Source organism: Mytilus californianus, unplaced genomic scaffold, assembly GCF_021869535.1.
Source record: "Mytilus californianus isolate M0D057914Y unplaced genomic scaffold, xbMytCali1.0.p SCAF_2, whole genome shotgun sequence".
NCBI classification, from domain to species: Eukaryota; Metazoa; Mollusca; class Bivalvia; order Mytilida; family Mytilidae; genus Mytilus; species Mytilus californianus.
In genome coordinates, this window is record NW_026262668.1 from 10,487,396 (window position 1) to 10,514,279 (window position 26,884).

Sequence of the window (26,884 nt, forward strand, 5' to 3'; positions counted from 1 at the left end):
TAAAAACATTGTACATTCTTATTAGTTATTGACAAAATTACTTTTTTCTGTGGTGGATTTCTATATTTGATAATGTCTAAATTTTAAACAAGATACTTTTACCAATCTGCTTATGATGGTACATTATAGGTGATGTATTTTCATCGGTTATGATTCATTGCACTACAAAAGTCAAAAAGTCTGAAAAGACCAGTTTTTGTCTGAATTTGCATGAATTTTTACTCGACATTCTTAATTTGTCTGAATAATTTTTAAAAATTCTTGATATAGTATGAATTTGTCTAATAAGGTTCTTGATTTTTCTTGACAAGTGTCTTGACAGTATGAACATTGTCTTAAAATTTCTCGACACTTCCTGTATCATCTGATAAGAGTCTGGATTAGTCTCGACCAATTCTTGACTGTCTTAAATTTGTCTCGATCTGTCATGACATATTCTTGACATTCTTAATAATGTCTGAATATGTCTCGACATATTCTTGACATTCTAAATAATGTCTGAATATGTCTCGACACATTCTTGACAGTCTTAAATATGTCTTGACACTATCTCAACAGTATAAATTTCGCCTGAAATGTGAACAGACTTATTCTGCACTGTTTATGACACTCTATTGCTGTTATATACTCCTTTTTATTATGGCTAAACTAAACTTTGAAGAATCAAGGATTAATTTGGTATAGTAAGATACCCTTTTGGTGCAACTAAGTTGGAATACCCTGAATAATCCCCCATGTAGTTTAATTTTGATTTATTTTTATTAAACATTTAAGTAATTGTTTTCACTTGGAATATATGTCGAAGGTATTGACAAACAGCATTTAGATTTTTGCTATTCGCAAAACTGCCAGTCAAATTTGCTTTACTAAAATAGGTGTCTTGTATCTCTTTTGGACCCCACAATTCATCTTTTCGGTTTGTGTGGCTAAAAAAAGAGGGGGGGGGGGGCTTTCGTTTAGGTCAAAGAATTTGTTCCCATCTTGATTCAAAAACCTTATTCATTTTTTAGAACAACCCAAAAACATTTTTTATTCAAATTTGAGTGTTGAATTTTATAATTTTTTATCAAAAATAAATATTTGTGATAACTCCTTCCTGAAAAGAAAAAAATGTTTAGATCTATATTATGCATGTCTGTTTGAGAACCATTTCATAAGACCGATGATTTCTATAGAAATCATTGATGGGACCCATTATAAATACATTTTTTTTATTATTCCTGGAGTAGATAATAATTTTCTTTTAATCTTTGGGAATTAGTCAATTTGTTTTTATGTTAAAATAATTAACTTCATAATTTTGATGAAGAAAATCCATTTCAATTCAATTTTTTTTCATCAAAATGATGATTTTCATTTTCATCTATCAACAAACTTTTTAAATTGTAGTGGCATGGTCGGTCAACTGATAAATTGTATGGTTGATTACAGGTAAAGCAATAACTTCTATTTGACAGTTGCGTGTACTCTTGGGTGTGGAATACCTTAATTTTATGGGGAACATCCTGACCATGTGTAATACTTAATATATTCCAACAGATGACATTACACAAATTTTTCTTCTGTTAAATGAATGATTTGTATATCATCATAATTTGCTATTTATATAAACCACATTTTGGTATAATAGTTATTTACCATATCAACATTGAATATTATGAATGTAGAATGAAATATGTCTACAGTATGATTGGTTTGAATCATTTAATTTATAAGATTTAGGAATCAAAATTTGTAATTATTTAAAATCCCACATTGAAATTGTTTTACATGTATATCAACACACCCACATTTGAATTATTTTATACTTTAGATTTCATAGCCATATTTGCATTTGTTAAAATATTTATATACCCAAATTTTCAATTATTTTACATGCCCAACTTTTATTTTTGTTGTAAAGAAGTGTAACTTGAAACAACAGTATATCATATAAAGAGAAATAAAGATTAAAGTTATATCATGAATATTGGTCATGATTTGTAAAACTCAGAACTGTCTAGTAAATTAAAGACACGATTCAAAATGTTCAGAATATGTCAAGCCATACTGAGAAAAAATAAGAATGTCGAGAATATGTCGAGAAATTTCAAGACAGTATTCAAATGTCAAGAATTTTTCAAGAAATTTTAAGACCATATTCAGAATGTCGAGAATATGTCGAGTAAATTTCATACAAATTTAATATAAATGAGAATTTGTCAAGAAAAATTAAGACATAAGTCATACTTTTGGAGAATGTCGAGTAAAAGTTCATGCAAATTAAGACAAAAACTGGTCTTTTCAGACTTTTAGACTTTTGTAGTGTTGTGTCTCATTGGTTTTGGCTAATAATTGGTAATCGGTTATTGATGATTATTGGTTATGACTCGTTTTGACTCTCTATTGTTTATGACTCGCCATTGGTTATGATTCGTCATTGGTAAGAAATCATCATTGATTATGACATGTTATGGCTATGATGCATCATTGGTTTTGACGCCTTATAGTTAATCCTTCGTTGTGACTCGTCATTGGTTAAGGCTTGTCAACTGTCATGGCTTAAAATTGATTATTACTCGTCACTGGTTATGACTCATCCTTGGTTTTGACTCGTTATTGCTTATCATTGATTATGAATTGTTGTATTAATGAATCATCAATTATTATGAATCGTCATTTAAGATTCGTCATTGGTTATGACCTGCCATTGAGTATGTCTCTGCATTGGTTAAGAATCATCATTGTTTATGACTCGTGGTAATGACTCATCATGTGTTATGACTCATCATTGGATCGAAATTGTTTATTACTCATCATTGGTTATGACTCAATACTGGTTATGGCTTCTAATTGGTTGTGAATCACCATCGGTTATACGGTTATAACTCATCATCAGGTTTTGCTCATCACCGGATACATTAGCATCTTTAGGGGGAAAAAATCGGTGTACTTTTTAAACCGGAAGATCTGACAATTCCGGATCTGCTTAATTCACGTAAGGATGTTGCTCAATATTTGGAATACTGTGTAGTGTTTTGTCGGCTATTATTTATCTGTTTGTCTATTATCTTCTTATCTTCTTATGGTCTTTGATTGACCCCTTGGTTCTTCTCCCCTTTTCGACGTTTTGTATGTATCAACCGTTTCAAAATGTTACATGCAGATAACCTAAGCACTTTTAGAATTTCTAAGTTTACACTGTCACTTATTTCTTCCAGCTAATCGAATTAAAGCCAACGTTCGTAGCATTAAAAATCAATCTCAAGTTAATTGTATAACATCCCTGTTAGATCATGAACTGTGAAGCTCAATTTTAAAGGTTATTAAAATCTAATTGATATTTTGAAAGTCATATGTCAACCTCACTGAATAGCATTGATAGGCTCTTGGTCGTGTTGCAGTAATGACATGCACACAGCGCAATGACAAGTAACAAAAAATGACGAAGATAATTCAGAAGCATTTGAATTTTGTTCAATAGATCAATAGCGTGCTGTCTATTCATATAAACAGTACCCATATATCTTTTTAACTGATCATACAGTGTTCCAAAAATAAAAATACCTAAAAGGTCCGCAACAAACCAGACTAATAACAACTTTGCTATATATATGAATTTGCCTTGGAGGACATTTTTATTTGTAAAAAGTATGTACAATGCCCTGAATCGAGTTCACTCATGGGATAAAATCCGACAGAAAATTAATATCACAGATTCTATATAATATACTTTGAAGATTCTTCTGCTATTTCAAATATACATGTATTTATAAAATCAAAACGCCATTCAATCAGCTCCCAAACATTGCTGTGCAATACACAATTTATCCGATACTGAACATTTACATGATTTTTGTGTTTTTTTGTTTTGTTTTTTTTTTGGAGGGGTTGGGGGAGGGGGGCATCATAATTGGTAGTTTTATGTTATCAAATTTTAGCAAATAAAGCTGTGATACTGGAAAATTTTATAAAGATTGAAATACTTTTTTTGTAAATGGCCATAGTGATAATAAGTCGGAAAAAAATTCATGGGAGGGAAATTTATGCCTGGCTCTTTAACTATTTAGTGATCTTCAGAAAACAATTAACAGTAAAAGCAATGAACTAAAGAAAAATACCATAAAGGTATTTTATCTTAATCATTTCATACATTAACGAGGATTGAAAAGAAGCTGGTGTTATCCTTTAACTTATAGTGACGCTGTAATGATGATGTCCTCTTACATTTTTTTGTGACTGTTAATTATATATCTCATTTACCTAAAAAAAAAAGAGGGTATCACAGATACAGTCAAAGGGGAATTAGCTGTCAACTTCTTGTTTACGAATTTGACTTAAGTTCTCATATTTGATTTATAACCTATTAAAACGTAAATCCAACTTACAAAAAGTCAAAAATGAACAATTAACCATCCATGGGCACGATAGTATGTATCAGAATTTCGTGTGTATTTTAGTCTAGACGCAATCTGATTAACCATCAAGGTGACCTCCGAAGACTGTCGACGGTCATATAACCCAATATCAACATTAATAAAGATATCAAAAGATAGCGAACACGTGCAATTGGTTTTTTCTAGCTCTGTTTGATTTCATATTATAGGTTAAACAAATATGTTAATCATCGTTTTCACCTGTATAAGAATACGTTTTTGCGGATCGAATCAGTACACAAATTGTTTACCCTTATTTTACTTTCAATGTTTACAATCTTTTCCTTGTAATAGCTGAACACGCCTAGTTCATGCGTAACACATCTTTAGCTAAGGGATTAAATAGAAGGTCACATGAATACGGATTCAATGAGGTCGAATTATTCACTCGCAAGTGAATAATTTATTAGCGATGTTTCTTAGCTTTAAAAAAAAAAAAAAAAAAAAAAAAAAACGCAACTGGCTGCTAAAAGCGTCATGGCTTTATACATGCTCCCAATGTTAAACAGTGCCGGTTGGTCTCTAAGGATACGGTACTGAAAATCTCATCATAGATACCCGGGTTAAAGTTGTGTACGCCAGACGCGCATTTCGTCTACAAAAGACTCATCAGTGACGCTCGAATAAAAAAAGGTAAAAAAGCCAACTAAAGTACGACGTTAAAGAGCATTGAGGATCCCAAATCCCAAACGATTTTGCAAACTACCGAAAGAGTGTTTCCTTTTCAACCAGTTTTGTTGAGCTAGTCGAAGTACGTTTTTTTCCCTTATAAATATAGCGATTTCACAGCACAGCTATGCCGGATAACTTTAATTCAAAATCAAATTATAATAGAGGTCTAATGGTCATCACCAAGATTCAGTAGTAGAATAGATGGTACCTCTGAAAAACCTTTCCTGGATTCTGATACTTTTTGTAAAACAAATAAAACGACGCTGATTATTCTTTTGAAGTAATTTTATTTTCTGTGGAATACAATCTCATCCTGACTGTTGGTAGATGTAATGATAAATATGATTATCGCTATTTTACGAAATTGTCCTTTGATCTTACCGACTGATAATTTCCTTTCTCAGCAAAGTAGAGTGATATGAAAAATTATCGCTAGAAACTAAGGGTGTACGTGGCGTTGTCAGTGAAATTAACAACGTCGTCATAGGTAAAATAGCGATAAATAGATTATTATTGGTCATCTCAACTCGATTGCTTTTCTCACTTTCGCAGTACCGGCTCAAGCGAGAAAATCAATCTCTTTGAGATGACCAACGAAGATAAGAAGATGTTTGCTACTTGTAACTAGTGAGATAATAACTCAATGACAAAATGATCATTAGACATTTGATAAATTATTCTAATAAAACAGAAACATTTAATAGGATTATGAAAGGGAAAGTTGACAAGTTCATATAACATGCCCTTGTCTTAATTTGAAATACAAAACAAATTTCTAGATATGTTTTCCGGTGTTTGTATCGTTGGGTTGCTTTATCTTTGACTTTATCCAACAACTCCTTTTATTCATCAGTAAAGAAATGATTAGAATCACTGTGTTGTCAGCGATTGTTGAAAGAACATTTTATCGAAGTTTAAAATGACAACGATAGCAGTAGTTTTAATTTTTAGGTTGGTGGAACAAAGGAAATCTTTGGAACATTTCGACTATTACAGTGATGATGTTACGAAAGAAATTTACTCAGCAATGAATAATACCAGATTTCTTGGAGTTTCGGTTTGTTTACTTTGTTTTGCTTCCTCTTTTCATCATCATCATCATCATCATCATCATCATCGTCGTCGTCGTCGTCGTCGTCGTCGTCTGTTCAATTGTATTTATTTTAAATAAGCCAAAAAAATGAGGCAATTGATTTTAATGCTAGACATTTTAGTGTATATTTTTTTAATTAAAAGGTTTATGAAATGAGTTTACAAAATTGTGACCACAACCTGATCAAACCTCTGTCTGGGGTAACAGAGACAGCATCAACCAGATACCTTAATCTTTGTTTACTCGTATACAAGCAAAAAAAAAAATGAGGCAATTGATTTTAATGCTAGACATTTTAGTGTATATTTTTTAATTAAAAGTTTTATGAAATGAGTTTGCAAAATTGTGACCACAACCTGATCAAACCTCTGTCTGGAGTAACAGAGACAGCATCAACCAGATACCTTAAACTTTGTTTACTCGTATACAAGCTCTTTGTCTTGTGATTTATGGTGCTGTATCGGAAACATACAAGCAAACATAATATAACTTCAATTAATCAACGTTAGCAGTCATCAGACAGAGTATTTAATTTTCTATTAAATCTTTAGAGTCTTCAGTAGCACGGTGTTTTATGTATTGTATGCCCTTGTCTTAATTTGGTTCACTGAAACAAATTGTTTTTATTGAGGTATTGGCTAACGTAATATTTCTTTGACTGTGTCTAGACGTTCGATATATATCAGTATTAAAATTATGATTATTAGATATATTGTTAATTTTATGTTTTAAGGGAAATGTTGCTTTCTCCTCGGAAGGTGACAGAATTGCTTGGACACAGATTGAACAGATGATAAGTAAGCTATTTCAAAACGTCTGAATTCCTATAACATATCAAGTATATAGAACATAAAATGTGATCGCAGAAATTACCAAAATAACTATAGACTAAAGTGTTTATAAAGCAGAACTTCGTCCGTTTATAGTAGTGAAAATTACATTAAAATTTTGCTTTATCTATTCAATAACTAGTTTTACTTTTAATGATGAGTATTGTGTAGACGAAACGCACGTACAGCGTAAAAAATTATAAATCTGGTATCTTTGATGAGTTTTATAGTCTTTGAATTTCCTTAAAGATCATCAGCATAGCTTTGTAATGCAAGAGTCAAGAAAGTGTCTTTAACGATCTTTTCTTTGTATAACATTAGGCTTTTTTCTCAATATACATGAAATAAGGAATGTCAGGGTTGTATTCAATTATCTTCTACAGTACCATAGAATTTTAAATGTTTAATATAAATTAGCTTTGAGCTATGCATTACCAAAACATATAAAGGTGAAGAAGTTTATTATCTGTTTCAGATGGAACATATCGCAAATTAGGTTACTATGATTATAACTCAGATAATTTTACATGGTTTGATGCTGAAAAATGGAAGGGTAAGTTAATACTCACACTGTATATTCAGTATGGAGTTAAAATGGAAAGGTATGTAAAAAAGAGACACACAGAGATGTGCGTTGGGATGAAATTCCAAGAAAAAAGAGGATAAATACTAAACACTTAGGTTTTGACTTATACCGAATTAAAATTTGTAAATTGAAAACAACACATCGACCAAATATATTTACAACCAATTGATCTTGATTTATAACAACTAGATAGTTCTCCTTCATCACGATTTCAATTAAATTATCTAGGTTTTATGATTTTATAATTATGTACATTTGAACGCTGTGATTAATATTTCTACTAATGGAGGTTGTGTTAAATTCTTACTTTTAGGTGAAAAGCCGCCACCAGATCGTACCGAAATAGAACCATTCCTAAGAGTTGTAACATACAGTTTATTTGTATCTGTTTGTGCCTTAGCTGCCTTGGGGATAATTTTTGGAATTGTATGTCTGTGTTTTAATATTGCCAACAAACATAGAAGGTACGATAGGATTTCAAACCCCTAATAAACTATTCGAACTTGTGCATCGTCTATTAGAGGGTTGAAGATTCTGGGACATACTTTTTAATCAGCTGTTTTACAATATTTACACATTGATGGTTTGGTTTTTAACGATGCGTTATACTATTGATATTGTGTGTATTAGTGTACAACCTTTATGACTTTTGACTGAAATATTGTGTACATTCTAGACTAAAGTAATTATTCAGGCCATAATTTTCAGAGACGACTAAATTTACCTGTCAATGGCTCTTTGTTGTGATAAAATAATTAATAATAAGAAATATAGGGTATAGGGTTTACGACAATCAGAGAAGACATTATTGGGAATAACACCACTAATTCGCTGCCCCCCATTGCTTTCTATACTAAATTCTGCATCTTCAAGCATTCATAGCTATTTTGTCTTAAGTTCAAATAAAATAGTAGTCATTTCATGTCAAAACTATACCTTATCCTGACTTGTGCTGAAAAAAATCAACATCCCGTTAATTGCATATTTTGGCGCACTGGTTTCAAAATTTCAGTTTGGTAGTACAAAAACTGCTGATCTGAGCAACACGGCGAATAAGCCCTTCTATCTTATTTTAATATATTTTTTTATTATTCAAAAGAAACTTTTAACAATGGTTTTCAGTTATCCCAAGTCCTTAAGGTTTCATTTGATAACTAAATTACCATATAATTTACTTATTGACAAAGTTACAGATATGCGTCGGAACTACTTTGATTTTAAAACGTACTACTTTCTTGTATGTTCTGTCTGGCCGGGTCTAATCAGTGGTTCTATAACATTAAATGAAACAAAAAAAAGTGTGAAAAATTGTATTAACAAAAAAAACAAACTCTAAAGTAAATTCAAAAAAGTGGAAGTCTTTAAAATAAACTCATCATAGATACCAGGATTAAAATTTTGTATTTGCGCCAGATGCGCATTTCGTCTACAAAAGACTCATCAGTGACGCTCGAATCAAAAAAAGTTTAAAATGCCAAATAAAGTACGAAGTTGAATAGCATTGAGGACCAAAAATTCCTAAAAGTTTTGCCAAATACAGCTAAGGTAATCTATTCCTGAGGTAGAAAAGCCTTAGTATTTCAAAAATATCTCTATTAAAGCTATAACAACCAACGGACTACTGGAAAACAACTGTCATATTCCTGACTTGGAACAGTCATTTTCCGAAGTAAATGGTGAGTTAAACCTGGTGTTATACCTATCTTAACCTCCCACTTGTATGACAGTTGTTTAATAGTTCCTTTATTATTGACACAGCTTTGGGTGTGAACAACTCAAACAGAAATAACTTGATAACGATAATTAGGATCAAGAAGCCAAAATAGAGTAAACATACATCGTACCGAATAATAAAATGCACTCTTATTGTTTTTGAAGACATTGCAATGCTTTAAAAGTAGTTGAGCGTTGTTCTTCGTGAAATCATTCATTCAACATCCTGTCTTTTTCACTATCAACTATCTGCTTAATTCATATGTTGCCAATAGTTACTAGTATCTGATTTTAATTGTATTTGCTCATGAATGAAGGCAAAAGTCTTCATTTTCAGTAATTGTTCAGCGCATGACGCCATATTCAGTAGCCTTTTTCTAAGAATGAATGTGACGGTTATAATTTTATATCGGACAAATGATGAAAACCTTGACCACTGCAAATATGCTGCATAATCGATATATATAAACTTCATTGGGAATGAAAATATTCCCATGTGAAGCTTTGGTCATCCATCCCTAGATGAAGGAGTAATTGCGAAATATAAGATGACATTTGATTAACCAAGCATAATTATTTTAATCTTGCTGTCAGAATTATTGGTAAGAATGTAAAAATTACGATGAATTTGATATCAAAACTAACAACTTTGATAAAAAATATGCGTTACTGCTAAAGTAGATATTGTTTATTCTCAATGGCAGGAAATCATTGCTTCATTCCATTAACAGAATGGAAAAAAAACACACACACTGAAAATAAGGAACACAATTCTATACGGGTGTTTTTGTTGACTTTTGTACACCAAAAAGCACTTTTGTGATTAACAATGCCTTTAATAACATTCAGCTCAAATTTATGGAAACCGAGAATAAAAAAATGGAAATCTTTATATGCATTTAATCTAAGTAAAATCTTTTGAGATAATAATGTGTAGATTACATTTAAATCTGAGAATATTTTATCAAATGTAACTGTCAAAGATTCACTTGGGTTACAAAATGGGTTTATTTAACATTTTTTTTTATTTCCCAGAGAAATTGTTCTTAGCGTTATTAATTTTAATAACAGGGAAACGTGTTCGCATTTCAAACTTTAATGAAAAACCTTGCTACTACAGCTTATGAGAACACGTTTCCCTGTAATTATAATTAATAACGTTAAGAACAATTAAGCTGTAGTAGCAAGTTTTTTTTTATTAAAGTTTGAAATGCAATAAAGTGATATTAGCTTCTTAGTAATAATACTAACGTTTGACTGTTACCAGAATACGCTAGGTCGGTGATCACTTGATAGAATTGATAAGGACTCAACAATGCATAACACATCACATTCATTACATTAGAGTTAACATCTAAATTGATTTCAATACACATATGATGCTGAAAATGCACTTATTTTGTAGATGCATAGCATATTCTCAACCAAATATGAATAATATAACCATATTTGGTTGTATGATGTGCTTGATTTCAATTTTCTTGTTGGGATTGGATGGACAGTTTGTTGAACCAGCCACTTTTCCTATTATCTGCCAGGTAACTACCTATCGGCTTTACATCTTGTTTTTATAGAATACAGCCACAGTTTTCCATTTTATATTAAATTTAATCTACTTTCTTGTTTAATATTGTTGATTGATGATATTCACTTTTTGAACTTCCGTTGCTAATTGATATCAGAGTAACGATGTTAAGGGTCCTGTCGTTAATGGGTAACTGGCAAACCTTATCTTCTTTAACAAAATATGAACACATATACTATATACCTCGACAACATGGTCAAAAACGTTTTCTATCTCTCTGTTTAGTATATGGCAGATACAATGTTAGCAGTACATTTTGTAATTCAGTTTCCTCATCTTATAAATGATTAATTGCATAACACACTTTTCTATACCTATTTATGCATTATTGAAAGATAAAAAAAAAAGATAAAATAGCAGCTATATGATTTGTTTGTATCTTTTCTGTTTTTCATATTGTCTCCATTTCAAGATCCGATGTTGGTTATTGTCACTTGGTTTCACATTAGGATATGGGGGGATGTTTTCAAAAATTTGGACAGTTCACAGGTTGACTACTGCTAGGAAAAAAGAAAAAAAGGTAAGTTTTATGATACTAAATAACTTTAAATGATAAATGAAATTCAATCATCAAGTAATATTCAGTATCATTGTATGTTACTGTTTGAGGCTCAAATCAAGATATCGCGGAATCATTATGCTAATACATGTCTAAATCTGACCTTCTGTGTTTTTAGCAGATGATTGTGCAATGGATTGTAAAATAAACTGGTGTTATAAGTACATTACATGTCCCACAATGTATGATTATATTATTTTCAACTTGAAATTTAAAACGGTTCCATCAGGCGACAACAAACGGGTTTCAAAACGAATGACCTATAATTTTCTACGTTTTTTATCGATTAACACCCCTTTTGCCGTTTACAAAGCTGAATACCGCTGTTCAAAGGAGACTAGCATTAACTCGTATATTATGTCATAATTATATTTAAAAAGGCAACAGTAACAGATATTCAAATCCTACAAACCGATTAAGACAAAAAATCAAGGTAACAAAAGAAACCGAGGGAATCGCATAACCTCCAAAAGGAGTAAGACCGTGTACATCGACAGGATAGTCTCAAAATGTTACAATCGGGAATAGAACATATTCTCATTTACCTGTTCATTTTTTTAGTACAAGTAGATATTCGGCGTTCGGCGTTCCATGTTAAAGGTAAATCCAGAAAAGCGCTTTGGACGCATGAAATTTATAAAATGTTTTTTTCATTTTTTAGAGTATTTTCTAGTAATCAATTTTTTACATTTTTACCTATTATGTCTGTTTGTTTTGCTCACACATTGTTGTCAATATGATATAATTATATGCGACTGTCATACATGTGAGAGGTTTAGCTAGCTATAAAACCAGGTTGAATCCACCATTTACTACATTAGGAAATACTTGTACCAAGTCGGGAATATGACAGTTGTTTTCCATTCTTCTGATGTGTTTGAGCTTTAGATTGTGCCATTTTAGAAAGGACTTGCCGTTTTGAATTTCCCTTGTAGAGCGGTATTTTTGTTATTTTACTTTTTTCTAGACGAACCGCGCGTCTGGCGTACATACTTATATGCCTGTTATCTTTAATGAGCTTTCTTATGTTCAGACTGTTTTGAACATTTAAAAAAACAAAACTGCAAACGACGTTCAAATGATATGGTATGAACCCGGGATTACATGTATTCAGCATATATTTATTAAACTAACTAATACTCGATATGAAATACGTATTTATATGTTCTGTTGCAGAAAGTAAACAGCTGTGAACTGTATACAGTGTTGATAGTAATTTTAGTATTAGATGTTGCCTGTCTGACAACGTGGCAAATCAAGGATCCGTTGTATAGAACGGTTGAGACATTTGACATGGAAACACAAACAAATACGGACGAAGATATAATGTACCAACCCCAGCTTGAGCACTGTACGTCAAAAAATATGTCAGTATGGTTAGGTAAGTTAACAGTCTATAAATACAAAATGTACAGGATCCACAATTTTGTGCTGTAAATTCGACGCATTTCGTGAATCCTTTCATTGTGGCTTTTTAACAATTTGTATTGAAACCTTGTATATTTCTTCAGTATGTTTCTTTTAACAATTGTAAGTAAAAGAGACACGAAACCAGCATACTATCCTATGATACAACCATATATATATATATATATATTGGCGGTGTTCTGATAAGGTGACGCATTTAAATTATTGACTGGCTATAGGATATGTTCATCTCTTGACTTCTCCCAGTGACACCCATGCTTTTTAAGTGGGGCATATGATTCGTCGTATGTAATGTATAAATTCGCAGCTTAGTTTGAGCGGAATGGGGACGTTCAATCCAATGCATGATAAGTGCCACGCCCTCTGAATGTTAAGGAACCCTTCAACAACTTTTTGATTGATCCGGAGGTGGCCTGTTGCAAGGCAATCCTATCTAATATACCTTTACTTTTTAGTAGCAGTCAAATTTTTTTTCGATATGTCGACCTTTAGAACCTCCCTTTTGTACAAATTGATAAATTGGTCTCGTTCGAATCTGCACGAGATATTCGGAATTGGACAATAAGGGGAGCCTTTTGACAACATAATTTATCTAACTTTTTCTCTAATCTGTAATTACTGAGAAACGTTCCCCTACTGATGGTATTATGACAAAAGATTCAATTTTCGAGTACATAAGTATTTCACTGAATTTAATAAAAAAAAATTATTATTTCACAAATTCGGCTCGGTAATGAAGAAGTAAAGTTTGTCGATTTAAGTTAGTTACGTCGTTATGGATTTATCATTATTGATATTACGAAATGTCTTATCTTCAAAACTTCCGTTCTGCTAACAATCCGAAATGTGACAATATGACAATACAACAAAATAGCAAGTTGATTCCTAATCTATTACACACTTAATTCTGTTACAGTTAAACCGTACTGACTTCAGTTTTGTTTCCTTTTTTCGTGTATGTGTGTTCGTGATTTCATGGTTTCTAGGTGTGTTCTTATATTTAATGTTCAACTGTTTTCCTTTGCAATTGCGTACATGCATTTCCATTTTTAATACATTTATTATATTCAATGTTATGTACAGTTTAGATTCTTTATATTCAGTCTATTCTTAATTAAAGTAATTTAAAGAAATGTACATTCTACGTGTAAATATTCACAAGCACAGTCATAATAATTACTATTGATGAATAATTTGTAAACAAAAAGCACTCAGTGGATTTCAAAGATTTTCTTAAATTAATGCATTCAGACTGTGACTGTAAAAAACGAGACGTAAAAAAGAATAAATCAGACTTGTAGTTAACCTCCAATCGTCGTTAGTCGAAAACTTGAAAAATTATGTAGTTGAACGCAATGTCGCTTCCTTGGCCTCATTTTAATCAGTCATAGTAAAGTTAGGATCTTGCAAGTCATGAAGACTACGGATAAAAGGGTAGTGTAGAAAATTGAAAGTTGGTTAAGTCAAACAGTACCTATAAAATCTAGATTAGCCAAAAACATTGCAGTGGGAATCAGAGGAATATCGAGTTCAAATTAATTTTGGAAAGCTTGCGACAAAACATTTCACGTTCGTTTCGACTTCAGCAAGACTGGTTAAATCACTTTCTCTTCTATTTATTTCATCTCTGACTTTTAGATGGAATTTATTGAAACACACTGGAGGGTCCAAATAGCATGCTTAAAAGATTTGTTAATATTATACAAGTATTAAAATTGAGAATGGAAATGGGGAATATGTCAAAGAGACAACAACCCGACCAAAGAGCAGAAAACAGACGAAGGCCAACAATGGGTCTTCAACGCAGCGAGAAAAATCCCGTACCCGGATGTGGTCCTCAGCTTGCCCCTAAATAAAATTGTGTACTAGTTCGGCGAAAATGGACTTCACACTAAACTCCAAAACATATAAATGAACTAAAATAAAAAAAAACATACAAGACTAACAAAGGCCAGAGGCTCCTGACTTGGGACAGGCGCAAAAATGCGGCGGGCTTAAACATGTTTTGCGAGATCTAAACCTTCCCCTATACCTCTACCCAATGTAGAATAAAGAAACTCATAGCAATACGCACAGTAAAACTCAGTTCAAAAGAAGTCCAAGTCCGATGTCAGAATAGGTAACAAAAGAAACTAAGCAAAATAACAATGATACATAAATGAACAAAGGACTACTAGCAGTTACTGACATGTCAGCTCCAGACCTCAATTAAACTGATTGAAAGATTATGTCTTCATCATATGAAAATCAAGTACAATCCCTCCCGTAAGGGGTTTAGTATAATACCATCATAAAATATATGAGAAGAACATAACCCGTATCATGCCAATAACTGGTTTTAGAAAAAATGTGTTTATTTCCGATGCAAAGACCCTATGAGTGATTAATATTAATACCAAAATATGCAATCTTTAATTATTTCACAACAGTATCGTAACTATATCCTTGCCGAATAAGTCTGTTTAAAGGTTTGGTTAGCTTTTGAGGTGAATCAATCGAAATATAATTTGTTCCTAAATATTTTTGTGAAAAAACTTTGGTGATATATTGAAAAATTACTTGGTTTTGTAAAAATTTGATCCAAGGACATCAGCAACCAATATTAATAAAAATGAAACATAAAATATAGATTTACTCAGAATGAAAATTTGGTTTTATTTTTTTCCTGCTCATTTTGATCAGAATTACTCAAAATATGCAAATATCTATCCAATTTGCAGCTGTTTTTCTCTTATAACCTTTGTTTGAAACTACTCAGAAATATAACCCTACGCATATTATTTATTACACTGCACATTTTACTGAATATGCAATAAATGTAAGTGTTTAATCATTCCCCTGTTTAAAGTTTTACTACTTTCACAACAACAAAATGAACATCATCAAGCATTGATGCCTTATCAAATCCAAGAATTGCTTACCTGATCATTCGGAGTAAATATTTAATCGTATTTATTAAAAAGCAAATAAATTCAATTGAAAAAACATTGTAAGTGAGTATTAAAAAATTGCAAATTGCTTGAAAATTTATTAGTCTCCAAAACAAACGGACAAATTTCCGTGTTTGTTTGTATTATGCAATTGAAAACCAAGAGAGAACGGGAAGGAACTGAATGACAGGTCACAAAAAAGACATGATATTATTTTCAAGGTTCAGCTCAAATTTAAGATATTTTCATTTCATATTTATTACCCAATAAAATTGACAAATGTTTTAATATTGAGTGGATCTGGTCAATTTAAGAGCGAGAATAAGTTGGAAATTGCGGAGACGAGAATCGTTTACGCAGAAGACTTACATTTTATCAATGTTTATGCAGTATATAGCCAAACCTCAATACACAGTTTGGGTAACATTGAACAAAACAATTTAATTCGAACGGACTGGTCAGGTCAAACAAGGTGTGTTTATACTACTCACTTGACGATTGGGTGCATCAAAACGTAAATTATCAGTTCCTAGCATTACGTGTCGTTTCTAACTCATATTGCGCATTGTATAATCTGGTAGTTAAAGATATATTTACTAGTGAGAATCTTGCAAGGCGAACGTGTGATTTCTTATATAACAAATAATGGATCTTGTATTTTTGTGAAGAAAAAAACTGTGCTGTGATGTAATGCAGATTATCCATCAAACTTAATACTTTACTTTGATTAATAAGACGAAGCTGCATCAAGTAGCATCAGATGCATGCATTTAATTCAATTTATGTGCATACTTTCTGCAATTGTAAATCATGTTGTTTTTAAACTGTCTGAATGTCCGCCGAAGAAGTGTTTACTCAACATCAATCTTTCAATTCTAAGTCATTTGAGTTCATTTGTTTAAACCTGAGACAGGATTTTCTGAGTGAAACATAAATCATTATTTGCAAAATGACCAAAAGACGTCGCTGAATATTTGTTATACGTGACAGTAATGTTTTCTTTGCAATTTAAATTAATGTACTCTTTAATTATTTGTTTCGTGTCATGAATAAATGTGCATAGTTCTTTGAAACGTACGGTTAAAGCGTTAATCTAAATGTAGAACATCGGCTAAAACACACATGTCATGATTGCAGGTACAAGCAAATTGGGGGTTAAAATAATCATGATCGTACAATCACGGAGTAATAACATATGTATTCGTCTCTTGTTATGCAAGTAACAGCAATAGTTATGGGATTTTAAATCTTCCCCACTTTAATACAACGTAAAAGAGAGGCGAAAGATACGAAAGGGATATGCAAACTCATAAGTCGTAACAAACTGACAATACCACTGCAATAAAAAGATAAACCACCAAAAACAAATAAAGGTAAACAAAACACAACATTAAAAAATAAAGAATCAGCAATACGAACCCCGTCAAAAACGGGGGTGCTCAGAAAGGGTTAGCAGATTCTGATCGACATGTGGAACCTGTCGTGTTGCTCATGTAAGTACAAACCAACTCGTGATGGCGTCCTCAAAATTTACAAAGTGATGATTTCAACTTCACTACATCGAACTCTTGGTTTAATAGCTTCCTTGTCAGCAGCAACCCTCTATCAAGGAAATCATGATAGGAAATACAAGCCCTGGAATATCGTATCAATTGGGAGATATATGCTCTGCATGCAGGCGCTTTCTGGAATGTTGCAACATAGAAATGAAAAGTTCCCATTGGGAAGCTGAAATCATCTCTTTTGTCGTAAAGTTTTGTTTTCAAACGACCCTCATTGTCAATTTAAAAGATGTAAGTCAAGATATGAGGACCAGTTAACTGTATCAGTTGTTGACATTTTTCTTTGAAATTGTGTTGTTTGTCCTTTCACATTTTGCGGTTTTTGATCTCATCCATGGTTTCTTATCATTGTGTTTATAATAAGACAGAATTAGGTTCCCAAAATGGTTTAAATGTTATATTTCCATTTCAGGAGTTATATTTGGTTATAAAGGAATCCTTTTATTATTCGGGATATTTCTAGCATATGAAACACGGAGCGTCAAATTGAAGCAAGTGAATGATTCTAGATTTGTTGGAATGAGTATTTATAATGTTGTGGTGAGTATGAATATATGTTGACCAATTGATATTTTCGCACTAAAACTTAGACTATTCGAAAATTTTACCTATTGACGTGATTAAACAATCATTTCTGCTATGTTTGCTATACATTTATGATTGTGATGTCAACATTTTACTTTTAGTTTGCAATATGCAGTAAATTTGTGCAATCAGGCTTTAAAATGTTGTGTTGTGTATAGATATTCGTTGCGTTACGATGTCATTTCTTTTAATTGAGATGAAAATGATTGGTATATTCTCAATGTGCTTATTCAGTATCTTGATCATTTACTCGTTTCGCTACACTTAAATTCAAAACGTGACCCCTAACCATGAATTAACAAGTTACATAATGATCCCGTGAGCGTCTTTTTGTAAAAATAAAGTATGTAAAATGATGTTGATATTTTAAAAAAAATAGTATCATTGATTTTTATAGAAGTCATTTAATTCATTATTTATATCATCCTTTTTTATAATGACGTGGTAACTATATATTTATTTGTATCAGTATTAATAATGTTGGGTATATTTAGAGAAAAACTATTCAACTAAACGTGCGAGTTATGGCAGGTTAGTTATAATGGTATATGTTCATGCGGGAATTGTTAGACTAGTGTAACACAATATAAAACACTTTCTTCTGAAAAAAAGTAAAATCACAAAAATACTGAACTCCGAGGAAAATTCAATCGGAAAGTCCCTAATCACATGGCAAAATCAAATGACAAAACACATCAAACGAATGGACAACAATTGTCATATTCCTGACTTGGTACAGGCATTTTCAAATGTAGAAAATGGTGGATTGAACCTGGTTTTATAGCGCTAAACCTCTCACTTGTACGACAGTCTTATCAAATTATGAAACGATACATTAAATAAAATAAATTAAATAAAATGCAACTTTTTATGCAAATATTGGAACCTACTCAACAACTTAAAAATGCACCATAAACAAACAATTAGTTGATATTTATATATTATTAGTATTATAGATTTCTACTTTATTGACCAAATAGGTAACTTTTATTCATTAATTAACCTAAAACGGTAGAAAAATATTGGGAGTTCGTGAAACAAAACTGTAAGAAAAAGATGGGATATGCTATCAGCTTCAACACATGAAATGTGTATTCTTATTGAATTATGTTTGGTTATTTATAAAACTCAAATGATTCGAATCCCCGATGAGTAATTCTTGAATCACGCAGACTTGCTTGTAGGATGTTTAATCCACCATTCTCTTAGGAAAATGCCTGTACCAAGTCAGTAATATGGCAGTTGTTCTTCACTTGTTCGGTTGATGGATAGCGTTTGATTTTGTCAGTTTGTTTGGACTTCCTCTTTTGGAATTTGCCTTGGAGTTCTTTATTTTGTTATACTTTTTTAAAAGAATTTATGAATACTTTTTGTTATCTTTCTGGTTGGGCTACTATATCATCGATGTGTATCCAACATCACCTTTTCTTTATATTTTTTTTTATGAAAATTGATTTGATATCTTCATATTTACTAGTCTCAGACTGTGTAAAAAAAACCAAATAATTTCTTTTATTTGTCAAAGAAATCATTACCATAAAACAGTTAATGAAAGTTAAAAGCAGGTGGGCTTTAAACCAATGAAAAGTTTATAATGTAGCATCTACGTCACTGCATAACTTAATAACATTAACAATACCAATGTGTCTGCACCTGAACCGCATTTCGACAATAAATGTCTCTTCAGTGATGCTCGAGGCCAAAATATTTGAAAATCAAAAACTGATTTAAAATAAATTGAGGACTAATAAGTAAAAAAGGACACGAAGTATAGACAAAGCCTGGCAGCTCAGTATTCTATAATTATGAATCTTTCACAGGGTGAATATTTCTGAAATAGAGTGAAAACAAATAAACTGTTTAGTACCAAATATATACTCAAGTCTTATGGCGGCTTAAATTGCATCTTTGTAAATATGGTTTATATCTGCTGTGAATACTCTAATTTGGGGTTGAAGCGGACAGTAATTATTTCAGATTTCTCAAGAGATTTCGACGATCTATTCTATATTCTCGAGGCATCATACAAAGAACTAGTAATCATTTATAGTGTGAATTAAGTTGTTATATCTTTTGTCTGTAATATAATTATTACGTGGTGAAAAGGATGCAGAAGTAATTTTTCAATATCTGTTCGGATACAATTATGTTTTGATAAAAGAAGCAAGTATAAAACTATCGGGTTTATTGCATCTTTGTATTGCATATGTCAAAAGTTTGAGATTTTATTCGGTTGTAAGTATCAGCCGAAAAGTCGGAGCATTGATCGATTAATCGAAATATTTTTAATTACTTTTTTACTTTTATACAAATATATCGGCATTTTGTAACGTGAAAACATTTATTACTATTGTTATCCCTAGGCATGCATGGCCATAGCCAGATTTGGCATTACTTTTTGGGGGATTTTTGGATTGCAATGCTCCACAACTTTGTAATTGGTTGGTTTTTAACTTTTTTTATTTGAGCGCCACTAATGAGTATACAGCAGAAGAAACTAACGTTTAACTAATTATAAGTATTGTATCTTGAATGTTTTTATAGAGTAAACCATTGAATTACGAATAAATTCTGTATTATATGCTAATAGAATATAAAGGTTAATTTTTTGCATTTTTTGTACTTTAACAGGTGCTATGTGTAATAACTGCTCCTATTACACTACTTATAAACAATCAACAAGATGCCAGCTTTGCCTTTGTGTCGTTAGCCATTCTTCTATGCAGCTTATTATCCACGGGTCTTATTTTTGTTCCAAAGGTAAGATTTCGAATATATTGTGCTGTATACGTCAATGGGACAAAAACCTAACAAAATTACGAAAAACACAAAAGGATAACCATTAGTCTTCAACAAGACATGTGTCTACAAATTATGTCAAGCTCTAAATTGTTCATTAAGCAACCAATATATTTACACTACACAGAAACTTTTTGTATAAAAGATCAACCAATAACACAAAATTCTCCAAATGATATGAAACATCAAAATATAACCTAAGACAGCAACTGCCAAAGTTCTTGACTTAAGACAGGTACATGAATATGTGGCGGGAGTAAATGTAGGGAACAGTAGTTTACCGATGTTCAAATCTCAACAATCAAATAAGAAGATACGAATCATGGTAAAAAACAAAAACTGAGGGAATCGTATGAACTGTGAAAGGAGCTTGAATGGGTGCGTCGTCATCGAAATCGTCTTCTGCTATGCATGCGGTCAAAATGTCACAATCGGGAATAGAAATATTAAGTTAAGTTATCTTGTTGATTCTGTGACCACTTTGGTCTTATCCTAGATGCTCTAACGTTGAGTGCCTTTGTAGATCACACATGCTGCCGTGACACGTCATATCACAGTTCATTAAGAAAATATAGACAATACCAACCCAGACTTGGAGCGGCGTAGTTTCAGTCTCGGAATTTTAATAGATCCAATTTTGAATATTCGATTTTTTGTCTCCATGAATATGCATCTTTTATTCACGTAACAACCCCTGTAGTATCAACGTAAGCTTTATTTACACCAACCCTTCAATTTCAGCTACGTACCTTTGCTTTATCTTATCTAATGCGATCTCGTGTTATTTCCTGACTGTACTTGTAATCATGGGAGCTAATGTATGCTTAAAGGTTTTGCATACGTTAGATCGAAAGAAGAAACATAACGTGTAAATACATGCATTTTAACTGGGTCATTCGCATGACTGTATTCCTACAATGGGAGGGGGCCTTTCTTTGTGAACTCAATAAAATAAGGGTAGTCACATGACGTGTAAATAAAAGGAACTTATACGTGGAGAAAAAATTAATAAGAAATAATGTGGGTTATTATTTATCTATCTACTTAACCCTTAATCTATAACGATTTAGAAGCAAACAATTGCTACCCTAGGTGTGAGCCAGCAATATCCATTATTTCTAAATGGACTGAGCTTGGAAGTTTCAAGGTCTCAGCATGGCTTCAAAAAAGACGTCAGACACCAAAGCAATCTAGGACTTCTTTAGTGGAGTCGTTTACAGATTATTATAACGTTTTAAAAAGGATTCAAATACCAAGGGGTCATCCGAAAGAAGCGATATATCGAAAGTGTTTTTTCTCTTCGATTATCACAAGGATGTCTCTCTTTCTATCTTAATATCAGCAGAAGAACTACAACTAGTAGTAACATTTGTAAAAATTTCCAGGTATTTATTTACGAACCATAAAAATTCAAAGAACTTAAAGATAGCAATTCCTTTAATTGGCGCTTATTTATTTTAGATGATAGAAATAAAAAAGCGGCCCAAGAAGTATAATTCAGAAATAAGAACCATAACCGAGTCCCATGCTAGTCGTGAAGAAGAGGAGAGACATCAAAAACTACTAAGAGAAAATGATGAATTTAAAAACCAACTTTCAGAGGTATATGCATTTATTTTGCATACTTTTATTATGTAGTTACTAAGTCAGAAATACGATATGTCTATATACTTTTTTTATAAAATAACGAGAAATATTTTATTTCGAGTATTCATGGGAAAATGTGGAAACAACTTTTACCAGGTATATGAATACAATTATAGACAAATGGAAAGTGCATGTGAGGATTAATCCATATCCAAGGATATTAAAATTTGACTTCAATAGTGCGTCAACAGAAAAGTTAAGTTTTCAGTATGTCAATTATTGGGATTGAGAAAAAGCAAGGTAACAAACAAAAATTGATTGAATTGCATGAACTCGAAAAGGACAGACAAAGGGTACATCTCCTCTATTACAATTACGATTGCAGATGAGGCTTATTGACAGGATGTAAACAACGACAGGTTACTGTACGGCCTTCAACAATGAGTCAAACTTATATTGTATAGTCAGATGTTTTGGAATGACAAAATGTTAAACAATTCAAAAGTGAAAACTAACAGCCTGATTAATGCTAAATACAAAAAAAAAGAAAATCAATTTAAATAGACAGTACCCAACGACATCCACTGGATTACAGAACTCAGACTTGAGACAGGCACATTCAGTGAAGAATTTATTAGGTGGGGTTAAAGATGATTGCAAAATAGATGTACCACAAAATTTTATATATTTACCATAGAAGTATATATGAACTGATTTCCATGATTTATTTTCATGATTTAACCGAATTTCAGTTGGAAGACCAAATTAAAGACCTGAATTGTCAGCTAGAGAAAAGATCTCAACAAAGATTAGCAATAAGTGCTGAATACAACAATAGTCCGATTTTTGTGAGGCATTCCGAAGGTGATGATGTGGCGTCGGTACATGAGTTCCGAACGCATCTGCCGGATAGATATACAATTACAGTAGATCCTTGCAGTGACTCTGGATTTGTTAAAAGTTCAAGATTTTCTGTTTCTGATCAAGATTTGGAGTTTTTATGATATTTGTTTATCGTTTTCAATAAAGGTTGTGAGCTTTTTATATAATTATAAATTTTTAATTTCATTTATTACACCGGTAGTTTTTGGCGCCATTTGATGATGAAAGATCAGGCTCGGCGCAGGTTAAATTGTCCCTTGGATTATATGCTTCATCTGCAGTTTAACCCAAAAATATATGCCGGGTAGAGACCTCTACGATAAATTGAACAAAAAAAACGGAAGAGAGAAAAGACATTAAATATTAAATTTTGTTTATTTCTTGTGAAACCTCAAACTTATTTTACTGTTTCTTAGATTTAGAACTTGGTGCATAACATTAAAGAAAATAGTTTCATTTAGCAAATAGAAAAGTTAAAGTGGAGAAACTGATTAGTATTCTACCACAAAACGCAAGAAATGCAATTTATCAGTGAAAAACCTGAAGTACACTTTTAGGTAATTAAATAGTCACTTTTCATACATGTAAAAGTTTATCAAGGTTACACCACCTCGTAACCCACGCCATATACTGCCAATATATTTAAGTATGAAGAAGGGTTTGTGTGTCCCTAACCGGTAAAGCTAACTTAAGGTTTGCAATCCTATAGTCCAGGTTTTCTGCAAATAAGTTTTAAAAAAAATATTAGTCGAGAGTATTGATATGCTGCAGATTTGTTTGTTGTTCATTTTTAGTGAATTTCCATGGTGAACGTAGCGTACTAGCAAAAAAAAAAGATCATACGGTGTTGAGCGGCTAATGTTTTTTAATATCAATACATTCTGCTGAAAATAAAATGTTTTTTTCTAATTCATATCAGCTTTAAACAGTAAACGACTGGTGAAATATAATTTTACAATCAAACTGTGGTAGACTTGTTCTTACTTCTGCCATGCGTCAAAAGTTAAATATTTGATGGAATTATATGCGAATGTCATACAAGTGAGAGGTTTCGCTAGCTATAAAACCAGGTTAAATCCACCATTTTTATATAAGGAAATTTCTGTACCAAGTCAGGAATATGACACTTGTTTTCCATTCGTTTGATGTGTTTCGGAATTTCCGTTATGAATTTTCCTTTGAGTTCGGTATTTTTGTTATTTTACTTTTCATATGAGATCAAAATTTATGAGTCTTCATTTTGTTTAAATAATGAGGTGTTGATAATGGCGAACATGCCTGATGGAATCTCACAGAAAAAACAAATTGTGTTGTCGCATACTGAAAAAGACGAGAGCAATGTAATAAAGGCTTTGTTAACTTATTTATTCCATTCTTTCTATTGTTTACCGAGTTACTGAACTGAATTATGAAAAGATTGCATAATGCTGACCATGGCTTTGGGGTGACAAGAGAGCAGACAGTTTTGCCAATACCTCACGACCAACCGGTAAACTGCCGGATACTAATCCTGTATTTTATAGAAGTGTACTTCAACTTTTGCCATTTCTCGAAGTTTTTGACTTTTGATTGGCATGTAAATACAAATTTCTGACAGGAATATTCCAGTAAGTGAGGTCATTTACATTTGAATGGTGTGATGCAATTAAGCAAGAAGATAATGTCAATAACTCGTTCATGTATAGAAATATGATATTTGTCAAGAAAAAACCTTTTAACACGTAGTTGTAATGCAATGTGGTTACAATGTTAATGTAAAGCAGAACAAAAATTGGACGGGATATTTGTAATATAAGGGTTTTGATTAATGAACATACGCGATGTATCTGGTAAAAGAACACGGTGTAACTAGGTAGGAGAACAATAATGATATACATACATAATAAACAGGATGAAGTAACCATCGTTTCTTTACTAGTCTCCAGTAAAATATCAGATCTTGCTGTTATCTTTTACTATTTATTTCACCCCATACCAAGTGACAGTTGAGATTTAATTTACTTACAGCCTATTCTAAAACTATAAATTTTCGGCTTATGAGTTTGAATGTCCCTTTGGTATCCCTCGCCTCTCTTCTACAGAACTGTTTCGAGTCTTCTCCGTACTTAAATATGATACGAAATTAAAATTCAGAAAAATGTACTTTAAACAGTCAGCAATGCCCTCGATCAACCCCCGAATTGTCTTCCTTTTTTGTCGATCTTGGATAGTAGTATCTATGTTAACCATACCGCATCTGCATCGTGTTATTTGTATACCTCGGGATTTAATTAAGAACTTGTAAATGTAATGCGGACTACATTTCAGAAAAGATTTAACAGAATGTGTTCATTGTCTAGGCCTAGGTTTCATCCACGACGTATTTGTACTTCTAATAGTATAATTCAAATATTAATACAGAAAGTGTTTGCGATTTCAATTTATCAATTTAATACAATGACTTCCAAATAGACAATGCAATGTGTTCAGTTTAATTCATGTCTCGTTTCCACATCAGGCTTACACGAAAAATATCTTAACAGACTGATAGGATATTATACTAAACTTAGAAAGGACTGCTTGAATATATATTTCAATGTTCATTTTGTGTATTGCTGCCATGGATAGGGTCTTTTGTGATGTTAGCAGCACAGATGTAAACTGTAACATTTAAAGCAAGTTTTAATCAGGTTTAATAAATCTTCAGTTTTGCATTAACACTTAGAATTATCTGATGGTTCTGTAATTTTGATAACATTGTGTACTGTTAGAGTGGACTTTATTAAATAGTTTGATAATGACTAGGAACGTATATCGTTGTATTTTCCATTTAATTTATCAATTAAATTAAACTAACTAATTTGTTCTCTGGTAGGTTTTGCATGACGTTTTTTTTTTTTTTTTTGCTGTCGACAATTTGAAACAAGATCTAAATTTGACGTTCGGTACATTTATCGAATACGGTCAATTAGACAGCACATTAACGATACAGGAAACACCAAAGGACATCTAGGAGTCATCTAAGTTGATAATGAAAGAAAATGTCACTTTAGATAAAATGTAGGTTGTCATGTTCTTATATGTGTTGTAATAAAAAGGCAATATTTCCTCGACATCGTAAATGCTTGTTCCATAGTTCTGACAACCTGCTGAATTCTACTTGTCATACAATTTGTTTTTCTCAGATATTTAAATTGGCCTATTGTAAACGCTGATCTTTTTCTTACAAAATCAATTTTCAATTATATAATCTGAAAATGGGTACACATATATATTTTGAAAAATATGGAAAATGAGAGAATTTAACGTAACAAATATATATAAATATCATAACATTAACAAGGCTTATAAAAATAAGGAGATGTGTTATGATTGCCAATGAGACAACTATCCACCAAACGTTCAAATGAAGTTGATGTAAGCAAGTATAGGCAACCAAACGACCTTCAACAATGAGAAAAACCCATACCGTATAGTTGGCTATAAAAGACCCCGACATGAAAAATACGAAACAATTCAATTCAACGGCCTAATTTATAACAAAACAATTTACGAAAAACAAATATGACAGACATGAACCAACGAAAACCACTGAACTACAGGCTCCTAACTTGGGTCAGTTACATAAAGAATGCGCGAGATTAGTCGTTTAAAACAAATCAACTTAGTTCATATAAAA

The 26,884-nt window shown here is 31.9% G+C and overlaps 1 protein-coding gene across 1 annotated transcript in view; it reads left to right on the forward strand.

Moving 5' to 3' along the window:
• Window positions 1–23,373, forward strand: part of LOC127728876 (gamma-aminobutyric acid type B receptor subunit 1-like) — a 36,216-nt gene extending 12,843 nt beyond the window's left edge. The window contains exons 3-13 of the mRNA XM_052236465.1: window positions 6,039–6,144; window positions 6,914–6,977; window positions 7,486–7,563; window positions 7,910–8,060; window positions 10,715–10,847; window positions 11,307–11,414; window positions 12,630–12,834; window positions 17,786–17,913; window positions 20,590–20,718; window positions 22,219–22,359; window positions 23,097–23,373. Of these exons, the coding sequence (XP_052092425.1) occupies window positions 6,039–6,144; window positions 6,914–6,977; window positions 7,486–7,563; window positions 7,910–8,060; window positions 10,715–10,847; window positions 11,307–11,414; window positions 12,630–12,834; window positions 17,786–17,913; window positions 20,590–20,718; window positions 22,219–22,359; window positions 23,097–23,348 (1,495 nt within the window). The 3' untranslated portion in view covers window positions 23,349–23,373. The remainder of the gene's footprint in view (window positions 1–6,038; window positions 6,145–6,913; window positions 6,978–7,485; window positions 7,564–7,909; window positions 8,061–10,714; window positions 10,848–11,306; window positions 11,415–12,629; window positions 12,835–17,785; window positions 17,914–20,589; window positions 20,719–22,218; window positions 22,360–23,096) is intronic.
• Window positions 23,374–26,884: the final 3,511 nt, after the last annotated feature.